General features: G+C 34.9%; 2 protein-coding genes across 4 annotated transcripts; one reads left to right on the top strand and one right to left on the bottom strand.

Moving 5' to 3' along the window:
- Nucleotides 1-815: 815 nt before the first annotated feature.
- LOC112292872 (kinesin-like protein KIN-12D) lies at nt 816-12,603 on the bottom strand. Of its 3 annotated transcripts, XM_024541793.3 has the most exons (27): nt 11,183-12,603; nt 10,820-11,059; nt 10,510-10,629; nt 10,201-10,407; nt 9,959-10,048; nt 9,783-9,853; nt 9,582-9,656; nt 9,386-9,473; nt 9,227-9,285; nt 9,053-9,116; nt 8,902-8,967; nt 8,614-8,796; nt 8,363-8,500; nt 8,115-8,257; nt 7,939-8,020; nt 7,702-7,788; nt 7,496-7,597; nt 6,439-7,368; nt 5,696-6,319; nt 3,533-5,506; nt 3,156-3,439; nt 2,654-3,032; nt 2,498-2,560; nt 2,278-2,336; nt 1,956-2,178; nt 1,491-1,847; nt 816-1,352 (listed from the first exon to the last, which is right to left on the bottom strand). In XM_024541793.3, the coding sequence occupies exons 1-27, from the start codon at nt 11,972-11,974 to the stop codon at nt 1,257-1,259; spliced, it is 7,596 nt and encodes a 2,531-aa protein (XP_024397561.1). In that variant the 5' UTR covers nt 11,975-12,603; the 3' UTR covers nt 816-1,256. The 3 variants fall into 3 exon arrangements, with proteins under 3 accessions (XP_024397561.1, XP_024397559.1, XP_024397560.1); XM_024541791.3 differs by having other exon boundaries at nt 3,533-6,319; XM_024541792.3 differs by having other exon boundaries at nt 3,533-6,319; nt 8,115-8,254.
- Nucleotides 12,604-13,290: 687 nt separating this feature from the next.
- LOC141046307 (uncharacterized) lies at nt 13,291-13,845 on the top strand. Its single transcript, XM_073539407.2, has 2 exons — nt 13,291-13,427; nt 13,621-13,845. Exons 1-2 carry the CDS (start codon nt 13,350-13,352, stop codon nt 13,843-13,845), a joined length of 303 nt encoding a protein of 100 aa, XP_073395508.1. The 5' UTR covers nt 13,291-13,349.
- The last annotated feature ends 11,084 nt before the right edge of the window (nt 13,846-24,929 follow it).

Genomic DNA, 24,929 nt, shown 5'->3' with positions numbered 1-24,929 from the left:
ATTATTATTATTATTATTATTATTATATAATTTATTAAAATAGCCAGTTGCAATACTACAAGTTTTGAAAAAAATAATTAAAGTACTAAATTAAAATTGACTTGGATTTTTTTATTTTTTATTTTTTTTGTATATTTAAGTTAAATTTTATTTTTATTTTTGTAGAAATACAGCTTTATATTTTAATAATTATTGACAAAATTATAAATAATTGTCAAACAATTGTTTAATAAATTTATAAAACAAAACTTAGTAACATTGGAATAAATTGGTTTCTTAAGCATTTGTTAACTTTACAAACAAGTTGCTATTTAAACCAAAATTGAAAACATGTTAGATTGAGTGCACACAAAAGTAAACATGTTTATGTAAAAGAAATTTTATGCAGATTACGAAATCAATTGCTATTAATAAATTCTTAAACTCTTAACAATTTTTAACTTTATTTAACTTATATCTAGTATACCTAATTATTTTCGGTGCAGTATTTTCAAAACACATCATTTTCATTCACTCACATATAATAGGAATCTTTGTTCCAAGAACGCTTTTTTGAAATAATTTTAATTACATTAATAAAAAATCATTAAAAAAACATGATATACTAGCATGTATAGACATAAACTAGTGTACAAACCCCAGAGGATAAGCATTGTTTTAAACATGTTGAATTATCAAAGTACATAATAAAAATTGAATATAACATGCCTACTCATTGCAACAAATATTTCATAACATGTAAATTTTTGAAATAATGCTTAAATGAAAGCTCACATTTAAGACCTCCAATCACGAAGGTTGTTGAATACTCAACATTGCCAATAAATCTTGGAAAAAATTGTCCAAGTATAAAATGAATTAAACAAATTCAACAGGTGCAGCACAAGATCATCTTTCTCACTTGGGATCACGCAATCAGCGTCGATCCAAACAAAATCAGGAAATATAACTTGACTGCAAAAATAATGTAAGATACTCCACTAGCTTTAAGCTTTTAGGGTTTAGGAAAAAGTGCGAGCTCTAGAAGCGGAAAGTCCCTCACAAATGGGGGACGAGAGGGCTCCGACGCCGGGCAAACCATCGCATCGAGGCTGGTTAAAAAATAAGGGTCATATCGATGATCCAGCAAAAAAATACGAGACTGATGTACATTCTATAACATCGGCAATTATGCTAAGCTCCCTAGTGCGGTGACTGTACACAAGAATCTGCACAAACCTACGAACACCAACGCAACGAGGTAGTGGCATTGAGGGTCATCTGGGTGTCACACTTTGCGCATCCATGCCTCGCAAGGGTGAGTGTGCAGTCCGTAATTCGTTCAACCTCTGCCTTTCTTCCGAGATTCTAGTCTGCCAATCCAGACACACAGTGGTTAACAGTTGTCCATTAGAAGGAAGGAAGATTCGGTCACTGTCAACAAGGACACTGTTCCTGAATTGGGTGGGTAAGGTTATCAAGTAGTGAGGCTCATAGAGTTGGCGGTATACCTTCAGCTTGACGTCCTCCAGCTCCTGAAGTGTGGATTTTAAGTGATGCTTCATTTTCTCAATAGCTTCCAAAGCCGTGGCTGGATCGGTCTCAGTGCCGCGGTCTGTCATTCCAGCAGCATTCATGACTCTGGAACTTAGGGTGGCGAGCTTTTGAGCCTCTTGGTCCCGCTGCTGCTCAGTTTCCTGCAGCATGGTGCGAAGACGCTGCTCCTCTTCGATATTCAATGCAGATGGCTTGCCATGCGCAGCGCGGTACTTGGCCAACTCCTCGCTGATACGCGTGTTGAGGAGCTCGACACGTCTGAGCCTGGCATTCAGTTCGTTGTTTTGGATCCGCAGGGAGTTGTTTTCTTCCTGCTCGGAAAATGAGAGAAACCAGTCAACGAGAATGCACTGAGGCGCCAGTAAAATGAAAGGACGCGGCTAATGTGGCTCAGGTTTTGTGTGAGAAGAACAATTTACCTTGATTCTGGCGTGGTGTTTGATCCGCTGCTGAAGGTTCTGTTGTCCAGAGAGAGACTTCACCTCCTGCTCCAGGTGCCCAATCTTCTTCAGCTGGTTTCGATTGTCAGTGACCAGCTTTTTATTTTCGGCAACGAGAGCTTTTTCTCGTTCTCTAAGGTTTTCCACAGATTCTTGGGCAGCAAGTAACTCAAGCTGCTTTCGACTGATCATCTCCAACCAACTGAAGCAAATGTCTCACAGATGAGCAATCAGAAGCAGATCAAGACAGTAAAAATCCGACATTGCAAACGACTTATCATGCTCAGGCACTAGACCATACCTTTCCCGCTCTTCGATGAAATCGTTCAGTTGGGTGAGGATTTGCTCAATTTCCTCGTCCTGCAAGAACCCGATCGTATGCATCAGTAACACACAAAACGGCTGATGCAACGAAAACCTGTTAGAGACAAAATGAAAGAATTCAAAGAAGGGAGAGAAGAAGGAACGAGTGAAAGACAACAATAAGAAAATGAAGAAGAAGAAAATAAACTATAAGCGACCTTTTGGAGCGTCTGTCTATCACTCTTCACGCCTTCTTCCACCTGTTGTTCGTCTAAGAGAGTCTGCAGCAAAGATATAGCAATGTCAAAATCGTTGTAGAATACATATTGCCAAAAATCAATAGATCAGTTAGAGAAGGGACTTGGTTGCCTTACAGCAACGTTGGACATGTCCAGTTTGATGCAACGCAGAACATGGAGGACATCGCGTGTCATTCTCTCGGCATCGGCCAGCTTTCCATGCAACGTCGTGACCTCATTTTGGTGACTGCCAAGAACATCTTCCAACTCCTGGATGCGACGCTCATAGGCCTTCCTCTCCTCGTCAAGCTCCAAGTGAACCTGGTGGTTTAATTTGATGCATGCGAAGGCTGAAGCCGCTCCCTTGGGAAGTTTTTGCCCCTTTTGGATTGGAATCTGCGCTGGAGGCAGCGCTTGTACCCATTCCACTGGTTTGCTTTCTTCTAACTGCATTTCGAGTTTCTCCAGCTTTTTCCGCAGCAGTTGCAGTTCAGCCTCGCGTTCCTCCAGCATACTGTGAAACACCATTGTTCAGCATTGTTAATATTACACCTCCTGGTTCGCAACGGCATTTCGAGAAAGGCCCAATTAAGGAAAAAGGGTAAAAAAGCTGAAAAGCATGCAGAAGAAAAATTACCTTTCCGCATTTTCTCTCCGTATCTTTGTTTCAAGGCGCTCATCACTGCTCCGAGTACTTGCTTCGTGTAGTGCAGCATGCATTATAGAGATCTGGTTTTTGAGACCTTGAATCTCACTTTCCATTTCTTCCCGCATTAAGCGTTGCCTCTCGCACTCCCTCTTCAAAAGCCCGACCTGAGACTCTAGAGCATAAACTGTATTTTCCAGCTCCTCTACAGACTTCCCAAGGATGTCCACCTCAACCTGTTTCTCTTCTGCTCGTATCTTGTTTAGCTCCGCCACCTGCTCATTTAATCATTCACGGTAAGAACACGAGTATATGAAAGAGAGCTAATTGCAAACAAACCAACGAAGCAGAGAGACTCAGAAGCATACCTGGCGAGCTTCGGATGCAGCAATGTCTCGTTGATCAGCCAACTTTTGGATCTCCTCCAACTGCCCCATGAAGAGATGAAGATCATCTTGGAACTTGTCCCGCTCTGCTTCGAGCTGTTCTACTTTCAAGATGCTGGCATCTGTTGAGTATTGAAGTTGCTCTTCTAACCGAGATCTACTGCTTTTAAAATCCTCCACTAGGTCTCTTAGGATTTTCGTCTCTCTTTCAGAAAATTCTACTACACCTCTCAGTTGATCAAGTTCCTCATTGATCCGAACAGTTTCGACTGTCTTCAATGCCAGATCTGACTTCAGAGCTTCCACTTGTGTTTTCAATTGCTTCGATTCCACTTGATGAGCCATTATCTCCGTGTCTAGCCGCTCAACCATAGTTTTGAGCTCAGCCTTCTCCTGCTCTAGCATTTGCAAGACATACTTGTTCTCATCGGCTCTGCCTTCATTGGCTCTCTCTGCTTCCGCCAAACTCTCCTGCTTCTGGAGCTGCTCATAGAGCTCGGCAAATAACACCGCTTGACGTTGCATTTCCTCTCGAAGGTCCGTCCTCTGAACCTCCAAGTCACAGATATGGCGAGTGCTTTCCTGGAGCTGCTCAACAAGCGCGTCCACATCCTCGCACCGCCGGCGGTTACTATCATGTAGCTCCCTCTCCAAGTTGGCTATGGTGGACCTCAAAGCAGTAGCATCAGCTTCCAAGTCCAGCAACTGTTGTTGCAACTCGGATTTCTCCGTGTCGAGACTGAACACCATCGTCTTCAGATACTCTTGCTCTTCTTTGAGTACGTTCAACGTCATCTCCTTCTCCTCAATCAACTTACAAGAAAAGGATCTCCTCAGAGGAGTATGTCCGAGCTCAGCCTCCTTCGTCACACTCTGCCGCAACGCATTTTGATTGAGAGGCGTGCCAAGTCCAAGTTCCATTGGCTGTTTAAGAGGTGTATGATATCCTCCGAATTCTGTGATGCTCTGCAGAAGAGACATGTCTCGGTCTGCGCTTTCCTTAAGATGGTTCACTTCGTTCAGATGTTTTACGATCGTCTCTTCTTTCTCTTGAGAAGCCTCCACCGCCGACACTTTCTCGGTTTGCACACACCACATCTGCTTGACAGCTTTGGCTACTTCAGTTTGGAGGTTCCGGATTGTCAACTCTTTCTCAGCCAGCACTGCATTAGCTGCCTTGCATTGCAGCTCCCAAGACCGCCGTTCGCTTTCTAGACACTTCACTGAGGGCAGTGTTTCTATAGACCTCATCATGTCGTCCACTACAATCAGCTGCGTTTCCCTTAATCTCATAATGTCGCTCTTGAAATGAGCTTTGAGCAGATGGGATTCCTCGATCAATGCACGGAACTCTCTCTCTGTGTGGCTCATGGTGGCATGAAGCTGCTCCCTCGACAGCGCCACGGTCTCCAGCAGTTCCAGAATTAGGTTGTTCGTCATCTCGGCTTCCATCGATCTCTGACTACATTCCTGCCTCAATTTCTCGTTGGCTTCCACCAGCATGTTTATGAGCTGGTCCGCTTCGCTCAGCCGCTGCTGCCATTTATCAAGCTTAGCGAACCTCGCGGGAAGTTTGAGTTTTTTTGTGGCAGCCTCCAGCTGTGCCTCATGTCTCTGACTTTGGAGCTCGGTCTTCTCCTTCACCCAAGCTTGCTCGGCTTGCCTCTGCCGCTCTTCGGTATCCAGCAGTAACATGGTCAATCTCTCCAACTCGGCTTCAGATTTTTGCGCAAGTGATTTGTAATTCTTAGCTTCATTTTCGACATTTTGGAGTTTTTCTGTTAATGAATTCAGCTGATGACATAGTTTCTTTTCCTTGCTTGCGGCAATGACTTCCATTTCCGTGCACTTCGCTTCCGCAGATGACAGCTGCATCCAGAAACTGAGGGTTGCGTTCTCCTTCTCGCGGACCTCGGAGATCAGCTTCGCATTTTCAGCCTTGGTCTTCGCAAGGCCCTGCCGCAACTTTTCTACAAGTTTAGTGTTGTTGATTTTGCTATCACTCGACGAGATCCGACTTCGATTCTCGGAAAGCCTTCGCAGAGGACGATCCGCACTCTTGACCAAATCAAACTCCAGTTCAGTTTCAAATGTTTCACTTCGGGAACTCTGCATTCTAACGACCATTTCAGAGAGTAGCCTAACCTTGCCTTCGGACCCCGCCAGGAGAATTTGTGTTCTCGCAAGTTCAAGCTCAGCTTCACCAGAGGAGTATCCCACATATGATTGCAACCCTGAAATCATTGAAGTCAGGATCTCTCTCGCAGCAACCCAGCTCGCTTCTGAGCTTCCAGCTTCAGTTATTAACAATGAAATTGCCTCGATTTTGAAAGTCTCCTGCTCCATAAGGTCTTCTGTATCAGCCAGTTTCCTCTGAGCCATAGTGAGTTCCTCTTCTTTCTGCTCCACCAGTCGTCGTGCACTGTCGGAATCCTTTCTAAGGAGTTCGATGTCTCTCTGTAGCTGTATATTTTCTGTAGTAATTTGGACCATAGCTTGTGCCATGTTCTCGAGGTTCTTCTCTAGCATCACCATTGTTTCATTCCTAGAGAGGCTTCTGAGTCCTACGACTTCTACGCTTTCTAATGCACCGTTGTTGAGACTGGCAATCTTTTTCTTCAAGTTTCCAATAACGTAATCTTTCTCCATACAACGAGCTTCGAAATCTCGCACTGCCAAGAGAAGGTCTGATTTTTCGAGAACCCAATCCTCCGGCTCTTGTATCGTCTGATCCTTTACATTCACAGATCCCTCCAGTGTCATCTCAATCTGCAACAGTTCGACATCATATTAGGAATTATCGAAAGTCTAATCGTGTTTGAACATCGGAAGTTGACAGCAGATTCTTCACTGTGACTGGTGACATTGGCTTCAGGCGACGTCCATACCTGGTTTGGCAAGTCATCGCTGAGTATATGAACAGCTCCTAGGTGCTTCTTCAACTCCTCAAGCTTCTTGCTGTCAGCCTGAACAACAAGCTCACGAGATTCGACATCTCTGGTCCGATCTGCAAGGCCTTGGAACTGATAGTGGATTGACTCAAGCTCCTTCTTCACAGATACGTACCGTTTTTCGGCTTCAGCAACCGCTGCAACCAAAGTCTGCATCTCCAAGTTGAAGTGCTCTTTCGTTACTAAAAGAGCCTCTTGCATCTTGACCAATTGCATTTCTTCGTTCTCCGCTTCATGAAGCTGGCCCTCAACCTTCTTAAGATATTGGTTCCTTGTTAGAGCTTCCACTTTACTCTTCTCTGCATTAAGCTTGACTTTTGTCTCCTCAAATTCCTGTCGCAAAAGTTCAGAGGAAGACCTCGCCTCCGCTAGGTTTCGACGCTCCTCGGCAAGTACACTTTCCAGCGCTTCCATATCCAACTGAAGCTGCATAATGGTCATCGTGTGCTTCACCTCAACCTCCTCGTCTACAGTACCTGACTCCCATCTGTATCCTTTTATAGGATCTGATCTACCAGGTGATCCACCGTCTATGGACTCTAGCTCCATTTGCAATTGCAATATTGCATCGTGATGCCTAACCCTCTTCCTCCCTGTGATGTCAGGGCACTCCGTGTGAATGTTACTTTTGTGATTGGGTTCATGTACAAAATCCCTCGCAGCTTTATTACCGACCTGATTCTCTAATTCTCTTCCACGGTCGCGCTCATCCTCTAATCTTTTATTCAATTCGGTTATCTCGTTTCGTAACTGCTTGATCATGGCACTTTCATATGAAGCTTCCGAGTCTCCAATTTCCAGTCCTGATCCACGTCCCCGCAATGTTTCGACCAGCGCTTCAGCTTCCTTCAGTGAAGCTCGTGTTGACTGGATTGGGGCAAAACATGTATTGTGAGTCACTGTGCATTATCTGAAAAAAGGTTGATACTAAAAACAAAAGGGCATGCAGGAGAATTGATACTTCTTTGACGAGAGAATGTTCGAGTTTGGAAACCTGAAGCTCTGCATGCAAGTTGGTGGACTCCTGCAGCTCCTCTTGCAGCCGGTGCTCCAGCTGACGTTGCCTCTTCATTTCATACGCGGCCCTCTCTTCGCTCTGATCATTGCAAGCAGAAGACATGAGCACACAAGTCTTTGGGTCGATGGTTCCGGAGTATTGGCTTCTCATTAAAAAAGTCCATCCCATGAAAAAAGAATTACCTTCTGAAGCTGCGTCTTCAGCTCGAACATGAACTGTTCGTGTTGCGCTTGCTTCAACTCCAAACAGTCGAACTGTTGTACTTTGCCCTGCAGGTCACATCTTTCAGTGCATGCCGGCACGTAGAAGAAACTAATGAAACATTTAGTCTTTTTAAAGTGGGATTTGCAAGCGGAGTGATCCATGTTTATTAGTTGAAAATTAAACATGAAAATTGATGTGGAAAAATATGGAGGTACCTGAAGGATCCCAAGCTTATGTTTCTGCATCCTGCATTCCTCCTGCGAGTTCTCAAGTTCTTTTCGCAATGCATCCAACTCACTGCAAAATGGTGCAATTAGCCCAAGTGTAGACAAACCAGCGACCACAATATCAAAACGATTTCAGGAAATGAATTGGGGTGAAGCTAGCAAACCTTGTCATTCTCTCATTGGACTCCAGGCTGATCTGAAGCTTCACTCGATAATCAGCAAGGTCTCGTTGACAGGATTCAACCTCATATCGAAGAAGCTCTGTTGCTCGTCTCTCAGACGAAAGTTCAGCTATCGATGTTTCCTGCTGTGATTGGCATGGCAGTTCATGTGTGGGTCGATAGTCATCAATAGTAATACATCAAAAATCCCAAATCAAAAGAGAAGAATTAGAAGGGGGTCGTTGGCAAACCTGGACAATGGCAGCAGATTCGGAATTAGTGTTTCTATCCACCAAGCGTGTCAGGTCCTGAATTTCAGCAGCTGATGTCTTTTGAAGAATCTTTTCTCTTCGTAGTGCGGCTGCCAGCAGGTCTTCCAGTTCTTTTATCTGAACCCCGATAAACGGTGAGAGCGAGAGTAGGAATCTACTCGAAAATTAGTCCAATTCAAAGTTTCAGAATCTATTCCTAACAGTGTAGGAGTAAAGTTCCCGATAGTCACCTTTTGATTCAATGCGGTTGGTCCTAATACAGCTCTACCAAACTGCAGAAAGGAGCCCTCAGTGAAGCTCCGCATAGGATCAAATCCGGACTCGTTGGACATATCCGTGGCATTGTCATCTTCTACCACAGGCATGGACGGTATCCTTGATATGCTCTGTCTACGAATACGAGCGAGCTCATCCTATTTCAGGAAGAACAAGAGCCACCGTAAGCAACTCAACAGCATAATATTGCATTTAGTAAGTATGGTTATGTTTGCTAGAAGAAGGAATGGAACAACGCAAACCTTAAGCTGTTGAATCTGTTCTTGCAGCTCTTTCACGTTTCCGGTGGATTGTTCGTTGATCACAGCCTGGACATTCATGGAAATAGAAATTAGCACGGAGAGCTCAGCAACAAAGTACCAAGAAAGAATTCACGTAATGCAGACGTCTTACATTGTTCTGAATGAATTTCGCGCGCTGAGCAAACTTGAGGGTACTAAGAGTCTCCGACGCAGCACTACGCACGGAACAGAAAAAGTGAGTGAATAACCGATGCGATACAGGTTACTGCCTCAACCAAATGATATTAAGAATTGAACTGACAGTGTGGTTGAGTTGGAGAAATACCAGCTGGAAGGGCTGATATTAGCGATGATTGTTGTCTTAGAGTTGCCTCCAAGCGAATCCTGGAAACCATTCACGTATTCTCAGCGATCGACACGGGAAGATCACACTCAAGCCTCAGCAAAGTGATGCTACAATTTGATCAAACATTGAATCGCTTACCTGAAGGAGGAAGGTGAGCTTCGAATCTCGATACGGGACGTGCCGTTGCTTCCCATTGGCAATGTCCACCAAGACCATAATGACAAGCCTTTTCACACAAATCCAATGCGTTACGTATAAGTCACATGAGCATTTGGGTATCGCTTAGTTCTAAAACACAAAACACAGGAAACTGTCAGGTTGAGCTGTAGCTTACCCAAGGGTTGACAAAGACTTGTTTATACTGGCCGCTTCTCGCAGACGCTCTCCATCCTCGCCAGTGGCTTTCTGACTGTTCCAATGAAAAAAGATCATCGCGCAGGAACTCAGTCAGACAATTAGATATGTATGTTGACAATATTAGAATGCCTCGTGTGAATTGTGCCACTTTCAGTGATAAAGAGGTGTGCTTGCGTACCGTTCTGAACCAGCAAGATCGACGAGGTTCAGCCGTCCGTACCGGAAGTTGATCATTGAATCGCACTCCCACTGCAAGAATCCCAGAACGAAGCTTTAAAATCACAAGTTACAACCACGAATTCGCGTACTTCAGCTCGCTGAAATGACCGTAGTATCCAGCAGCTGTTTCTGTACCTGACTCTCGATGATACAAGTGAAAACACTGTGTGACCTACTGCTCTCCTTGTTCATGTTGGTAGCAGCCACTTTCCTGTTGGTCGCACCCTACAACCCAAGAGACAAAGCAGACCCACAATGGACTTCAGATTTGAGGATGATCTCACAGTATCCAAGTTCTTCACGATAATGCGAACAACTTCTCCCAATTATAAAGGAAATATGTTTCCGGACTTCTAATTAAAGTCGTGTGCACGTACCAACAGCAGCAGATGCAACACATCTTGCACATTCTGCACTTCCACTTCCAATAAACCCTCAACATAAACGCCTTTGTTCAAATCCTCCCTCATCTGTAAGTTTGTTAAGGAGGGCTCAAGCAAGTCCGATATCTGCTCATTGTAGATCTCCAAGAAGGAGCACCTACATTTGTACTTCAACTTCCTGTGTTTTTGGGCTTCTTCTTCCTGCATCATCCACGCATAAGGTATAGAGTTGTAAGGCTCAAAACTCTTGATCACTTCTGCGTGCTGCGGATCATACGATGCTGCAGGGTGTGACATCTATACCTTCTGAATCTTAGCAAACAGGTACGCAAACACTCGTGGTGTCATCCCACAATTCTCATTAGGTTGCTGATCGAAGTCCCCAATGTCTCCAAGCATGGTATGCGTCTTGCCACTACCCGTCTGTTCAATGTCCAACATAGCGCTTGCACATGTTAGAGTTAAGCGATGGAACCTTCAAAATTAACATAGGAAAGTTGCAGAAGAATGCAAATTCTTTCTTTTTTGAAGGATTGATTCGCTCGTTTTTGTGTCAAATTTTCCTTCGACCATCGTAATGTAGACATGCTCGAGGTCAAAATAGAAGACTAACCTGGCCATATGCAAACATGCAACTGTTGTATCCGGCCATACAATTTTCCACCATCGGTAATCCCGCCACTCGGAATAACTCTTCCTGGGTGACGAATTCACCTGCCACATGGTCGAACGTAAATCTCGTCTCCGGTTGCCCCAGCCACGAAATTGTATGAGCGTTCTCTTGCTTCACGCATCTGGCAATCCCCTGTTGAGCGATCTCGGCGCTACTAATCGGACGCGCACGAATCAAAACCTGAAAAAACGTTGTGCACATCATACCCTTGGTGCCAAATGGCATCAATCTCGAAATTCAATCCCGACAATCGACTCGACAAATTTTGTGAAAGATTCCTCTAACTTGCCTACAGCGACTGACCTGCACACTGTGATCCATCCAAAAAGTGGGATCCTCCACGCGCTCAGTCCGGTCGGGTTCCTCTTCGTGCTGACCGAGAGCCTTAGGCAACCGAGTGCCAGCTGCAGCATTGACGCCACACTTCGCCCACTTTCCAGCGCTTCGTGGGGCGGTACCGGCACTTCCTAAGAGAGGAGTGTTCAGTTCTGCGTTCGTGGGCGGACGGCCACCTCGCGGCGTCGTAGTTCCCGAGAACGAGGCAGACTGCCGCAGGGTTCGAGTTGCTGGAGCTATTGAAGACTCTGTGCTGGTAGTCGAATTGTTGTCCGAGCGAGGGGTGTTGCTCAAAGATCGACGATGATGGCTACTCTTTCCGTTCGTGCTTCCATAGGCCTGCAGCCCCCGTCCCTGAGTCAGGGCAGTTTTTTTCCCGCGGCCAGGTGTAGGCACCCTGGAAGATTCAGTTTTCACGGCTACCGGACTGGCACCTTCCGTACACCCAGGCTCAAGAGCTAGAATTTGCCCATGCTTCCTGGCACCTCTGGTGACCCTGTCAATGCGCGGCGGAGAGGCGTCGAAGTCAGTGGTCGCCGGAGGTAAAACGATGGAACCCTCTCGCGAACATTCGACTTCAAGACTCAGGAGATCCGCAGACGCTATCATATCACTGGGATTTGGATCTCCGCGAGTAGTTACCACGAATGAGCTGTGAGATGAGTCAGCCCGCGCTGGTCCGAGTCCATCGCACACATCGAAGGAGAGCTTCTTCGGTGACGTTGAAGCCACTTTCGAGAATAACCGTAAAGGATTCATTTCAGCCGACGTTCTCTGGTCTTCCTTGAAATGTGATCACAGTCCTTCGAAATTATCCCAAAACCTAGTTCTCTTTTGCTCTTACGCTCTGAATTCACCCTCACTCGTTACCTGCATGACCTACTTGAAATTCCGTTATACCGTGTTATTTCCTTCATCGACTAGCTTCTGTCCCAGCACAGCTACTAGATTCGACGTCGCTAGAATTATCAGAAGTCACACCAACATTTTCTCTAGCATTAGATTTCCCTTCATGCAGCTCATCCATAACGACGCAAAGCACCACTAAAGAATCACGCTAGTTAGCTAGCAGTGCGTACTCCCACCGGTTCGATCAGTCCCTGGCATCCAGCGCCAATGCGACCTCAATCAACATTCAATCGTTCTGCAGGCAAAATTCCCTTGAAGTTGACCAAGCTATGCTGACACTGCAGACTCGACAAATTAGAACAAGACCGCCTTGGTGATCCACTTACCCTACAATCGACGATCACGCCCTACACTACTGATGACCACCAAATTCTAGATCTCCACACAAGATGTGTAAAGGTGGACGATCAGTTGATGCAAACTGAAACAGCCTCTCCACCCTAACTCCTACCTGGCGTTCGGCATTTCGACCGAGCTAAACAGATGAGGATCGTCAGACTACGGGCCACCCCGAATGGCTCCTTGCGGCTGGCGTGTTCCACGGTTTCGGAACACAACACTGCAGGAGCTGTAACGAACATGCAGTGCGTCCATTAGTGAATATAAAAAAAGCATCGAAAATGGAATGGCTGCTTGACGTACGGATGTCTTCACTAAACTTGGATCCTCAGTCATTGGGAGGCACCCAAAGACTCCTCCGAAACTGCGGGCGACTTGACAATCCAATAGCTGGAGCAGAATAATCATGTTTGAAGAAACCTAAAAGAACGATGGGTCCTGTGCGTTTGATTATAATATCTTGTAAATCTTAGTTCTTCATTTTAATCTCAACTAAAACAAAATGGCTAAATATTTACTATGACTGGGATCTCATTGTTTTTAATTGAAATATATGTAAAACTTAGTGCAATGCAAAGGTAGATGGTGCAATTTTAACAAGTACTTAGAGCAGATTAGAAAAAGTAATACTAATACTGAGATTGGAGTGGAATTTCGATCTTGAATTTCACTAAATTATGCAGTGGAACTTAAAAAAGAAACTGCTAGTGAACGAACAAACTCCAATAGCACCCGAAACTACATTTACTTGTCCAGTAACTCCAAAATTTCACGCGAGAGGCGTGCCGACATGGTACTGGGACCCGCCAACTGGTTCAACTTGACCTCGGCAAGGTCTAATCGCCTGATAGAGTTTCACGGATCCCTTCATTTTTCCTAATGCTCAATGGAGTTGATATTCAAATCAGTCGTTAAAGCTAAGGGATCCGGCGCAAAGCATCGTGCGAACGGGTCCAAACGAACGGTAACATCATGCAAACTTCATTTTCTCCCATTGCTTTAAAAGATGCAAATCACTGATACATATCTCTTTTCTGGTGGCTCTCGGAAAGAGCCTCCTTTCTACCTCTTTATCCTTCACTTTTTCGCACTATGGGAAAGAAACAAAGGAATATGTGCAGTTCTAACAAGTCCATGACATCAATGAACGCTGTCAGAGAAAGCTCATGAGAATGCCAACGACGCAACTGGGCTCGGCAAGGAGCTCATCAATCGCTTCCTCCAATTCTCGGCGAATCATTTTGGCAGCACCCACCCCCATCCACCATTCACGCCTGCACTGCCCTCCTCGTGACGGCACGCACGGAACGCGGAAGATTGTGGCATGTCCGCGCTGTTTGGGACTTAACGCACGCCGAAATGTCGGCCCCCCTGAACTCTAGCGTCAGAGCGATGCATCTCTCTTGGGCACCTCCAGGAGGAACCATCCCAGCGCTGTCGATGCGAAAGTGGGGCTCTAAACTGGGTACTGAACCTGTTGCGGCTCTGATGCTCGCCCTCCTGAGGCCCCCGCTAGGTCATGACCAGTGCTGTGGGGTGGGTAGTTCCGCACCTCCGGCCTGATTTCTATTCGAAGGCGAAATTTGAATGGGTGGCGATGGTGGCAGTTGCTATTCAGCCCCCACGCCAGCGGAAACCATGAGGACGACGACGACGACGGTTGAATCTCCAACGGGAAGGCCTTGAACAGGTTTTGTAATCGTAGGCGGGGCCCCTTTATTGATTGATGAATGTATCTGGATGGATAGATTGATGGATTGATGGACGAATGAATATGGTGGTGACGTCTGGAGGTGTGGATGCCTCTCCGGAACCCAACTCACTCTTTTGTTGATCTCTCCTTTACCTTTAAGGGTCTTGTAAAGATAAACTATAGTGAATTTTCCCCTTCTTTCAAAAAATTGTTTGGATGTTAGAATATATTCATTTTTTGGATATAATTTAATAATATGATATTATAGGGGGAATGACAAAACGATCCAAATTTTTACTAAAGCAACCCACTCTATCTTAAGCATCATTGCACCCTTGGAGCCTCCATTCTTATTCCCAACTGTTTCTTGTTGTCAACCATTGCTAAAGACGAGGGTAGGGGGCTGGGAACTTTGGGAATTGGAGTGACAATTGGGAACAGGGGAATTGAGGAACAATTAAGAATGGTTGGGAATAGTTGGGAATAGAGCATATAGGTCAATTTAGTAAAAATTTAGATTGCTTCATCATTTCCCTATTATAGATATGTATATATAATTGTGTAAAGTATTGCAGATGATTCATTTACTTATTTTTCTTATGAATAATAGACTTATAGGCAACATCCCATCATGCTTTTAAAAGAAAAAATTATATATTATAATTTTTTAAATAAAAATAAAAATAAAAATATTATTTGATTTTTGTACTTAAAGTGCATTCAAATAGACCTATTTGTATACAATTCAAATGATATATTTTAATTAGGATTATAAAATAGGTCAAATATTATTTTAAAATTAACATTTTTATTTATAGGAAGATTTTATAAAATTTTATAATAAATTTATTCTATTAGAAATTTAGTAGAAAAAGATAGAAAGTAGAAAAGTAGTAAGAAATTTAGGCATGAGCTTTTAGTAATCTAATTATTTTAAAGAATTATTATGCTGGATAAAGTAAATAAATTTGTCTTGTTACTTTAAAATAAAAATTCACTTTAGAAGACATATTTACATTCATAGTAGATAGAACATTTTATTATCTATTTAATTTAATAAATTCTTTTTTCAGAATGTATTTTCTTTATTACTTTATGTTTTACATATTTATTTAATTTAAAAAATAAATGAATTAACTTCTAAATTAAAAAAAACTATAACTTAAACTAAGGTAATTTTTTATATAAATTTTGCAAATATTATTCTAAATATAACTTAAATTTATTGTTTAACCATAACTAATAAATACATCAATCCTTTATTTGTTTTCATTTCTTTCTTAAGGTCTTTAAACATACATACATACATATAGTTTTTAATTTAAATAAATTAAAATATACATTATTAAGAAAAAATTAAATATGTAATAAAAACTTATAACTAAAATCATGAGTAATTTATTTAAGTTTATTTGGAGCATATAATTATAACACATAATATTTCTATAAACTCTAAAAAAAATTATTACAAAAATCTTAAATTATTATTCCTACAGATATGTAAAAATTTATAAAATATTCTTTAAGTTTTATAATACATTTTTGTAAAAACATTTTGTAAGTAGAATCAATATGATAGTTTTATGATATTATTTGAATTTAAATGTTTAATTAATTTTATATAATATTTTAGAGTTTCAAAATTTTAAAACTCTTAAAACATCTTAAACGTATTTTAAAATAATTTAAGAATTATACCTATCATAAATTTTATTAAAAATTAATCATAGATTCTAATAAGTTTTTAAAGAAAATAGTTGCTACACTTTAGAAAACAATTATACCTTAAAATTAATTTATATTTTTATTAGTTACTTTATTTATTCTTTTTCACGTATAAATACTAAATATTATATTTTTATATTTTTTTATATGTTTTAAATCAAAATATAAAATTATTTTTATATAGAAAAGAATAGAACTAGAAAATTTGATTAATCTATCAAAAGTATTACTTTTGATTTAAAAAAAATTAAAATCCATTAAATTCTTAAAAGATATATTTAAATTCATAAACTTTTATTTGATAGTTATAAAGTATCAAAATAAATTACGATATTTATAAAAAAATAATTAAAAAATCAAAAAATTAAATATTTATATTTTATATTATAAATTTTTTTCAATCTAAATCTCTTTTTATAATATGTCAAGGACTTACAATACATTTTAACCTTAGGTCCTCCTTAGAAACTTCTAAATATTTGCACTACTTTATTTTGGTTTTAGATGCATTTTGAACTTTCTACAATTATTCTTATTTTTAGAAGTAGTCAAGAAGTATTTTTGATCTTTGAAAAGTTCTTAAATAAAACTTATAATCTTCTATAGTCTTTTATATTTAAAAAAAAAATTAAGATAGACTTTATAAAAGTCTTCAAAAATTCTAAAAGATGTTATATCTATAGTAATAATAAAAGAAAAATTCAAATTATATCTCAAGCTTATACATATAATTTAAAATATAATTACATTATTGTAATTTATTTTAGTCATTTATCCATCTTTGCTCCTAATGCAATATAATTATTCTTATTAAATTTTAATCTCTTAATCCTTTATCTTTGTATTCTTGGAAACTTGAGAATATTATTCATATATATATATATATATATATTTGAATACTTAAATACTTATATTTCTTTACAAAGACTTGTATATCTTAAATCTACGGATTTTTGAGTCTTGTGATTAAAGTACTATAATTTAATATAAAGGCTATAAAAGAAGTAAAAATCTATTATATAATATTTTTATATAAATCAACCATATTTAACAAAAAATTTGTGTACTTTCTATCATAAATAAAATATAAATATATTAAATCACTTAATTATCTTTAAAAAGATCTAATATAAATTGACAAGTATTGATGCAAAATCAAATGATAAAAATAAACTTCTACAACTATTAACTCTGTTGCTTCTATGACTTTAGTATTTAGTGAGAACTTTTTGGTATAGAAAGATATAATAGTGGATAAAGAGGTCACTACTTCTTTATCAACTTGTATGTCCAACTTGTATTAAAAGTAGCCAACATGTGTGACATGAGGCCAACTTATGAGCCAAGTTTTCAACCTATCAATCACCTATAGACATGTATAAAAACAAAATCATGTCTATGAAGCTTCTAAGAAGCTACTCCATAAGATATTATCAAATTTATCTACTTTTATCTTTTTCTACCTATTTATATCATCTAAATGATTATTAGAGTAAATATATATATGTTTATGGCAAAGAATGAATTATTATTTTTTTTTAATAATGAAGCATTATATTTCATTTCTTTTGAAAATATGGACTTGAGAAGATGTAAGTATATATAATGAAAAAAAAAAAATATATATTTTATATCTTTTATATAAAATAGTATAGTAAATATTTTTTTAAAAAAGATAAACTATTTAAGTTTTAACAATAAATGAAAATATAAATAAAAATAATTATACAAATTATTTTTAAAATAAAAGAATTATTTATTTTATTACTATCTTAAAAATTCCTATTATTATAGAATAATAATATTATTAGATTTCATGTGAAAATAACATAAAGAATATTTAATAATTTTGAATTAGAAAAGAATTTTTAAGTTAAAATTATCAACATAGTTTGTGATTTACTAAATCTTATTTAATTGATTGTTATTAAATATAAGATACATAAAAAGATTAAAATAGTTGACTTAAAAATTACTTGATACTTAAATTTTTTAAATTTCAATTGTATTTTTATATTTAATAGAATTTTTTTTAATTTTAAATCTCAAAATTATGATAAAAGAATTATCTTATAAAAGTTTTTTGAAAAAAAATAGAATAATAGATTTAAATAGAAATAAACTTATTAAGAATAAAAATATAAAAATTAATATAATTTCCATATTGAAAGTTAGTAATTTATATATATATATATATATATATATATATATATTATGTGATATATTTGAAATAGAGGTTGATTCTTTTAAATCTTTATTTAGCTTTGAAAAAAATCCTAAATGCCATCATACTTTAGTTAATTGATGATGAAGATAGATCAAGCTAAGAGTTATAAAGATGAAAATCAATGAATAGAATTAGTAAAATATTTTTTTATTTAATTACAATTAATTTTTTCTAATTATAAAATATTATCAGATTTTTATATTTTAAGAAAATAAAAAAAAATATATAAAAAATATAAATAGAAGAGACCAACATATAAAGAGAGGGTCTTTCTTAATAAAATTGGATGTGAAATTTTATATAATAGCTAAACTAAAAGAAAATAGCTAAAACAAATGTATAGATAAATGTTTTTAATAAAAATTCATAAAATAATATTTGAAGCCAAATTAGATAGCAAGATAATATGCTTATTAAATAGACATTTTTTTAAATAAAATATTTACTCTTATAGTCAATATTACTCTTATTAGCAATATTTGCACAATATGATACAAAATTAAAAAATTAGTTGTTATTAATATTTTTTTATACAAAAATTTAGAATAAGAAATATATATATATATATATATATATATATATATACATATGAATTAGGTTGAAGGTTTTAAAAGATTTATAATAGAAAAACTTATATTTAGGTTGAAAACTTACTATATAAATTAAAAGAAAATTCTAAGTAATAGTATAAGTAATTGATATTTTTATAATAAAAAAAAATACATTAGCAATGATTTTAATTCTTGTGTATATTTCAAATTATATTATATATTATTTTAAAATATCATCAAAGTGTAAAAAAAATAAAATATTACAATACCTAAAAATGCTCCTGAGTATAAGTAAAAATAAAGATAGAAAAAAATGATTAGTATATTGATTTTTATATCTTTTTGAATTTCAAGAACCAATTTTAAATGGCCTTCCATACTAACTCAAATCTCCTCGACTTGTACTTCAACATTATAGCATTTGTTACTTCTCCTAAACTAACATACTTTACTATAACTACAATCACAAAAAAATAACTTAGATCCTTATCAGTGGAACCTAAAATAATTTAATATTTAGTATAAAAGTTGTAATCAAAATAATATCTTTATTTCATTAATGAATTTTTTTCAGAGAGATCTAAAAGAAAATTAAAAATAACCCTTAATGAATTCTTCTCTTAAACTAATAATGATCTGTAATATATAATTTGGAAGTTAAATTATGTTGTTGCAAGTCTCAACAAAGAAACTTGTGCTTGGACTAAAGTCACTTAATACCTTTCCTTAATCTTTCTTTCTAAAATATTAAAATAATGCTTTTCTTTTGGAAAAATTGTACATTAAAAACAAAAGACGGGCCTTACTAACATTTTAATTTTCTTAATTGATTTACTATTTTTATTTATTATTTTTACAATTCCAAGGATATATATTTTTTGCTCATGGAAGTATATCTTTTGGTTAGTGAATACAACTATTGCTACAATGAAGAAACTATCACTTCTATCATATGGACTTCTAAATTTGAATCTTTTCAACTCTTTTATTTATGCATTTTTTTCTACTTTGATCTTATGAGTGAGGGCTGTCCATCATTTTTTTGTATCCCTTAAAATTAAGAATTGACCTTTCCTAAGTTAGATACCTACTTACTAGATTGTCTAGTAGTCTTATAAATATCTACTTCATTTTATTCTTTTTGATTTATAAATATTAAAATAAATCATTAATTTTACTTCTTGGCTATAATGTTCAATATTTTTGATTTAATAAGAGATGCTTCTAATGAAATCTTTTGACACACATAAGCTACTTGTCCACAAAGCATATAAGATCATCTATTGCTAATAGGATATCTCAATGTCAAACCTTTTTGGGTCCGCCCATCATCTCTAATTGGTTTATTCTTTCAATATTTATACTCAAGGGAACAAATTTCATACATTAATTTTATAAAAAGTGGTTCCATTCTTATATACCGAAATGCCAATAATCAATCTATATTTTATTGACTCGTTCTTTTAGGATATATATTAGATGCAATATCTTACACATTTATTGCTTAGAATACTTGTTAATTTATCCAAAGATTTTGTAAAGTTAACACCTTCATTGTTTTTCTGAAAAAACTAGTTTTTACAATTTTCTTAATACTATTGATTATTAAACAAACACTTCAAGAAGATCAAAATTAATAAGTAAATTTTTTGTCTTCTAACTCTTTCTCAGACCATTGCATATTTATTGCTTCTCAAAACCTTGACATCATTACTCTCAATATGACATAAGTAGCACATTGGCAATCAATGTTAACACACTTGCTTATGTTATTTGCATGACATTGTCAAACTTGAGAGAACTAAATACAAGCTATCACTTCTATCATGGCTAATTTTAAAAGTTCTATAATAAATCAATAACTATATAATAATCATAATATTTTAAATCTCTAGGTATTTCTATTATTTATTCTATTACCATTCCTTCCATAACAACTATTGATATTAGTTGTCAAAGTTGTTACTATCCACCTTAACTACCTCCAAATGCTAGAAGTTAATAATTTGATTGAGTACATTTTTAATTGTTGTTGTTGTTGTTATTGTTGTTGTTTTTTTTTTTTTTTTTTTTTTTTTGTTTTTTTTGTTTTTTTAATTATATAGCTTGTTTCTTTTTCTAACAAAGCTTCAATTTTTTAGTACTTATTTTGATTATAGGCACAAGTCTCCTATCTTTGGCATAACCACAATCGCAATAGAAATTCCAACCATCTTATAATCCTTACAACCTGTCTCTTTTTCTTTTTCCATGAACTAATTCAAAAATATCATTTTTTTTTTTAATATTTTGATTAATCCATGAGATTTGTATAATAGATACTTATGTTGTCCTTTGGCATCGAGCTATCTCCAATTAATAACTTGTTGACTATCATTTCCTTTATTGAGATGAAAAAAATCCTTCAATCAAATTGCCCCTCCACTTCTTGGCTTCTTAAGAGAAAAAAAAAAAATACTACATTGGCATTTTCGGTAATTGTAAATTTTTCCTATTGCTTTGCATCTTTGAACTATTTCCATGCTCAACATTTTTTTCTAATATGGTCATAAAGTTGAGCTATTGTCTATTTTATTCAATAATTAGACTGTTTAAGTTCATTGTAGGTTGTCTTTTAAAGAAGCATAGTCTTTGTTACCATGTTTGCAATGAAGTTGAGGTTAACATATTTGGATAGTCCACCCTTGTCTTTTTTTTACTTTCTTTACTTAGGATCCTGAAGCAATCCCACTTGATAGCAATTATATAGTTGAATCCATCTTTTGTATTTTTTTTAATTTAATATATAGTATATTATTGTGAATTTTATTAGAGACCTACATTTGGGCCATGATGCAATAGAACTAACTATTTTAGAAGATCTTTTCAATGGATTTTTATTTTTTTGTTCCAATTATCTACAAAGATTGACAATTATTAATCATCATATGTAGCTATCTTTCTTTCTTAGTAGGAATATAGGCTTAATCAATAAAGACATTTATCAACTAAAATCGTACCTAATTATTTCATCAAGTATGTTTCAAATTGAAAGTGATAAATTAAATATAGTTATAAGAAAAAATCAAAAATTTGTCGACGTCTAGTTTAATTAAGCCATTAGTAGCCTCAAAACCTTGTAATAGTATTGCTTTAATACTTTGAAGAATTAATAATATGACATCATCTTCTCTTCTATCTTAAAATTTATTATATCAAGACTATTTTTAAGACATTATTTAATTAGATATGGATCATTAAAGAGGCTTGTAGTGAAGAAATCTTTATAAGACAATGATCAAAATAATTTTATTATAATATCTTGTCTATTGGACAAAAAAAATTACCATTGAATCAAGTAGCTTTAAGTACAAGTTGGATCCTATACTTCTTTAATTTTTAGAACCTTAAATAAAAGTTTTTTTTATCTTAAGAATTCTATCTCGATTGCAAGAGGTTAAATTTAATTAACAAAAGAAGCAACTTATTTGACCTTTAAAACCACTAGATTTCAAAGACAAGAACTTAAAGAATGTACATAAATAATATAAAATTAATATTAAAGAAAGATGGAAAAATAGAAAAGAAAATATGTATATTTAAAAAAAAAAAAACTATTACCAAAGACAAGAAGATTAGAGATTCTTAGAATTAGACTTAAAGCAAAAAAGTTGTTGATAAGAATGAGTAGTGTTTTATTTCTTCATTTACATATACTACTTAATTATAGACTTATATGACAACACCATATAGGCTACATGGCACATATTCAAGTTTCTTCTAAGATTGTAGTATTAAACTTAATTTTTGTATCTATTTGAAAAAGAACATGTCTTTCTTAAGAAACTTCTTCACAATTGTAATGTTATCCATATTAAGACAATTAAAGTGCTTCATTTGAAAATTTTCAAATAACAATCTATAAAATAAAAATATTAGCATTCTATTTTTTATATTTATAAAAATATTCTAAAAGTTAATCTTTTAATTTTTTTTCTTCTTGACTTATATCATCTTGTTATCAATAATTAATTTTTTATTTTGATGGATATTATTAAATTAAAAAAATCAAATTTTAATTTATTTATTGAATTCTTGATATATTTACTATCTAATATGACTTTAAAAAGAGATATATAAGAAATATAATGAATTCTTATTGACTTTGGAAGATATAATCAATATATAATCAAATTGATATATTCACTAATAGAAAATGATTAAAGTCTATAATAATTCAACTTATTATATAGACAATCAATTTTAATATTACTACAAAATAACATCTTATTATCATGTTAATATTGAGGTTGTTCTTTTTAATAAACATTCATATTAATCATTTTTTTTCTTGAACTTCTTTTAATTATACCATTATTATTGTATATAACTTTGATGAATGGTTTGTTGAATTTATTGTTATAAATATATTATTTTAATTATAAGAACTAAAAATATAAAGATTTATAATAAAATTTATAAAAAAAATGACTATGGTTTTTTTAATAAAAGTAATGAATAAAAAATTTCTTAAGCTCAATAACAAAAGATCTTTTCTCTTAAATTAATATCTCATTATTTACATTTGAGGCCACCAAAATTCTTTAAAATTAACTCCTAAATCTTTTTATGACCAAAATATCTTATTTTAAGAAATTTGTAATAAGAATACATAATTGTGCTTTATATTTTGGAAAAAATAAGAATCTTTTAAGTAAAAAAGATTGACTTTGAGTTTAAACTAAGAAGTACCATAAGACTTAGAAATATTTGTTTTAATATCATACACAAGAAGGTCTAAGGACATGCTTGAAGATTCTTGATTAAAAAATTTTAAATCAATTTTCATCGTTAATTTAATAGCTTAAAGATGAAATTAATTTGATTTCAAAAAATATATTATTTATATATATATTTAAGTTAATAATTTTTAAACAAGCATTCTACAAACCTTATATTTTCATAGCCAATGAATAATTTCAAATACAAAACTTGATAAAGACATGTTCTATTAAACTTTGCAAGAATTTAAAACACATGCTTACATATAATATTTAAGATTCTTATAATTAATATAAATTATTCTTAAATTAGAAGTTTCTTCTAGATAAAATATCATTCTTGAAATAAATAAATAAAAATATAAAATTTCTACATCAAAGATTAATTAATCTTAGTTTCTAAAAAAACTTAAATAAAAATTTATAAAATAAAATTTGATCTATAATTTTATTTATAAAAATAATGCATCTAAAATAAAATATGATGTAACTCTTTTTATATTAATAGATATAAAATTGGTGCTATAGTAAATTATTTTATAAAAACTTGAAATACTCTTTTGGTTTCTTTGCTTTACTTAATTTTGTCTTCATAAAAAAATTATATGAGTAGAATTGCAACTTCAAAAATAATTAGAAAATTCCAATAAACATCAAACTTTTCTTATTATTTTAGAAAAAAATTAATTTATGATAGTATAGTTTTTTTTGTGAGTCCATATTATTTATCCAAAATAACCACACTTGATTGAAAAACTTCGACGCATCCAAAGAGCCAGTACCTACTACAAATAACATTTGCCAAAGTATTCCAATGACACAACATCAAAAGAGCAATAAGCAAGGAGATAAGGTATTATTATAAGATTGTCAAAATTAATTAGGGATGTAGTAAGATAGAAGCATACTTAAGACTTAGGAAAAGGTCTTAGCAGACAATTAAAAAGTAGTATGATATGTAGTGGGTCTTATGCAGTAGTACTACAAGTCAAGCTAGTTTTGGATCTAAGATTATATAATTCCGATTGAAATTTGAAATAATCTTTATTTTTTCTTTAATTATTATGTATATCAAGTCCAATCTTGCAAGATTGTAACTTAAGCTTACTATTAATCTCAAAAGTTCAAAAAAAAAATCCTCATAAGACCATCATTTGAAATAATATATTTAAAATAATTGATTTGAATTACAATTTCTTTTTTCATTTTAGCTTATGATTTTGCATCTCGAAGTTTTTATAATAGATAATAAATATGTTATTTGTATTTTTTTATATTCATCAGTATAGATCAAAATATAATATAAATAATAAACAAAGAAATATTTTAAAAATTTCAAAAAATATCATTACATATTAAAAATAATTGGATTACTTGTAAGTTCAAAAGGCATGATATCATATTCAAAAAATTCATACTTAGTTTAAAAAACAATCTTCTATTCATTTTATATATATATATATATATATTGAAATTATGTTTTTTGCAAATAGATTTTGATATATATTTT

Source organism: Physcomitrium patens, chromosome 15 (genome assembly GCF_059467195.1).
Source record: "Physcomitrium patens ecotype Gransden chromosome 15, ASM5946719v1, whole genome shotgun sequence".
In the NCBI taxonomy this organism is placed as follows: domain Eukaryota; kingdom Viridiplantae; phylum Streptophyta; class Bryopsida; order Funariales; family Funariaceae; genus Physcomitrium; species Physcomitrium patens.
This window is presented reverse-complemented; position numbering and strand designations above follow the sequence as displayed.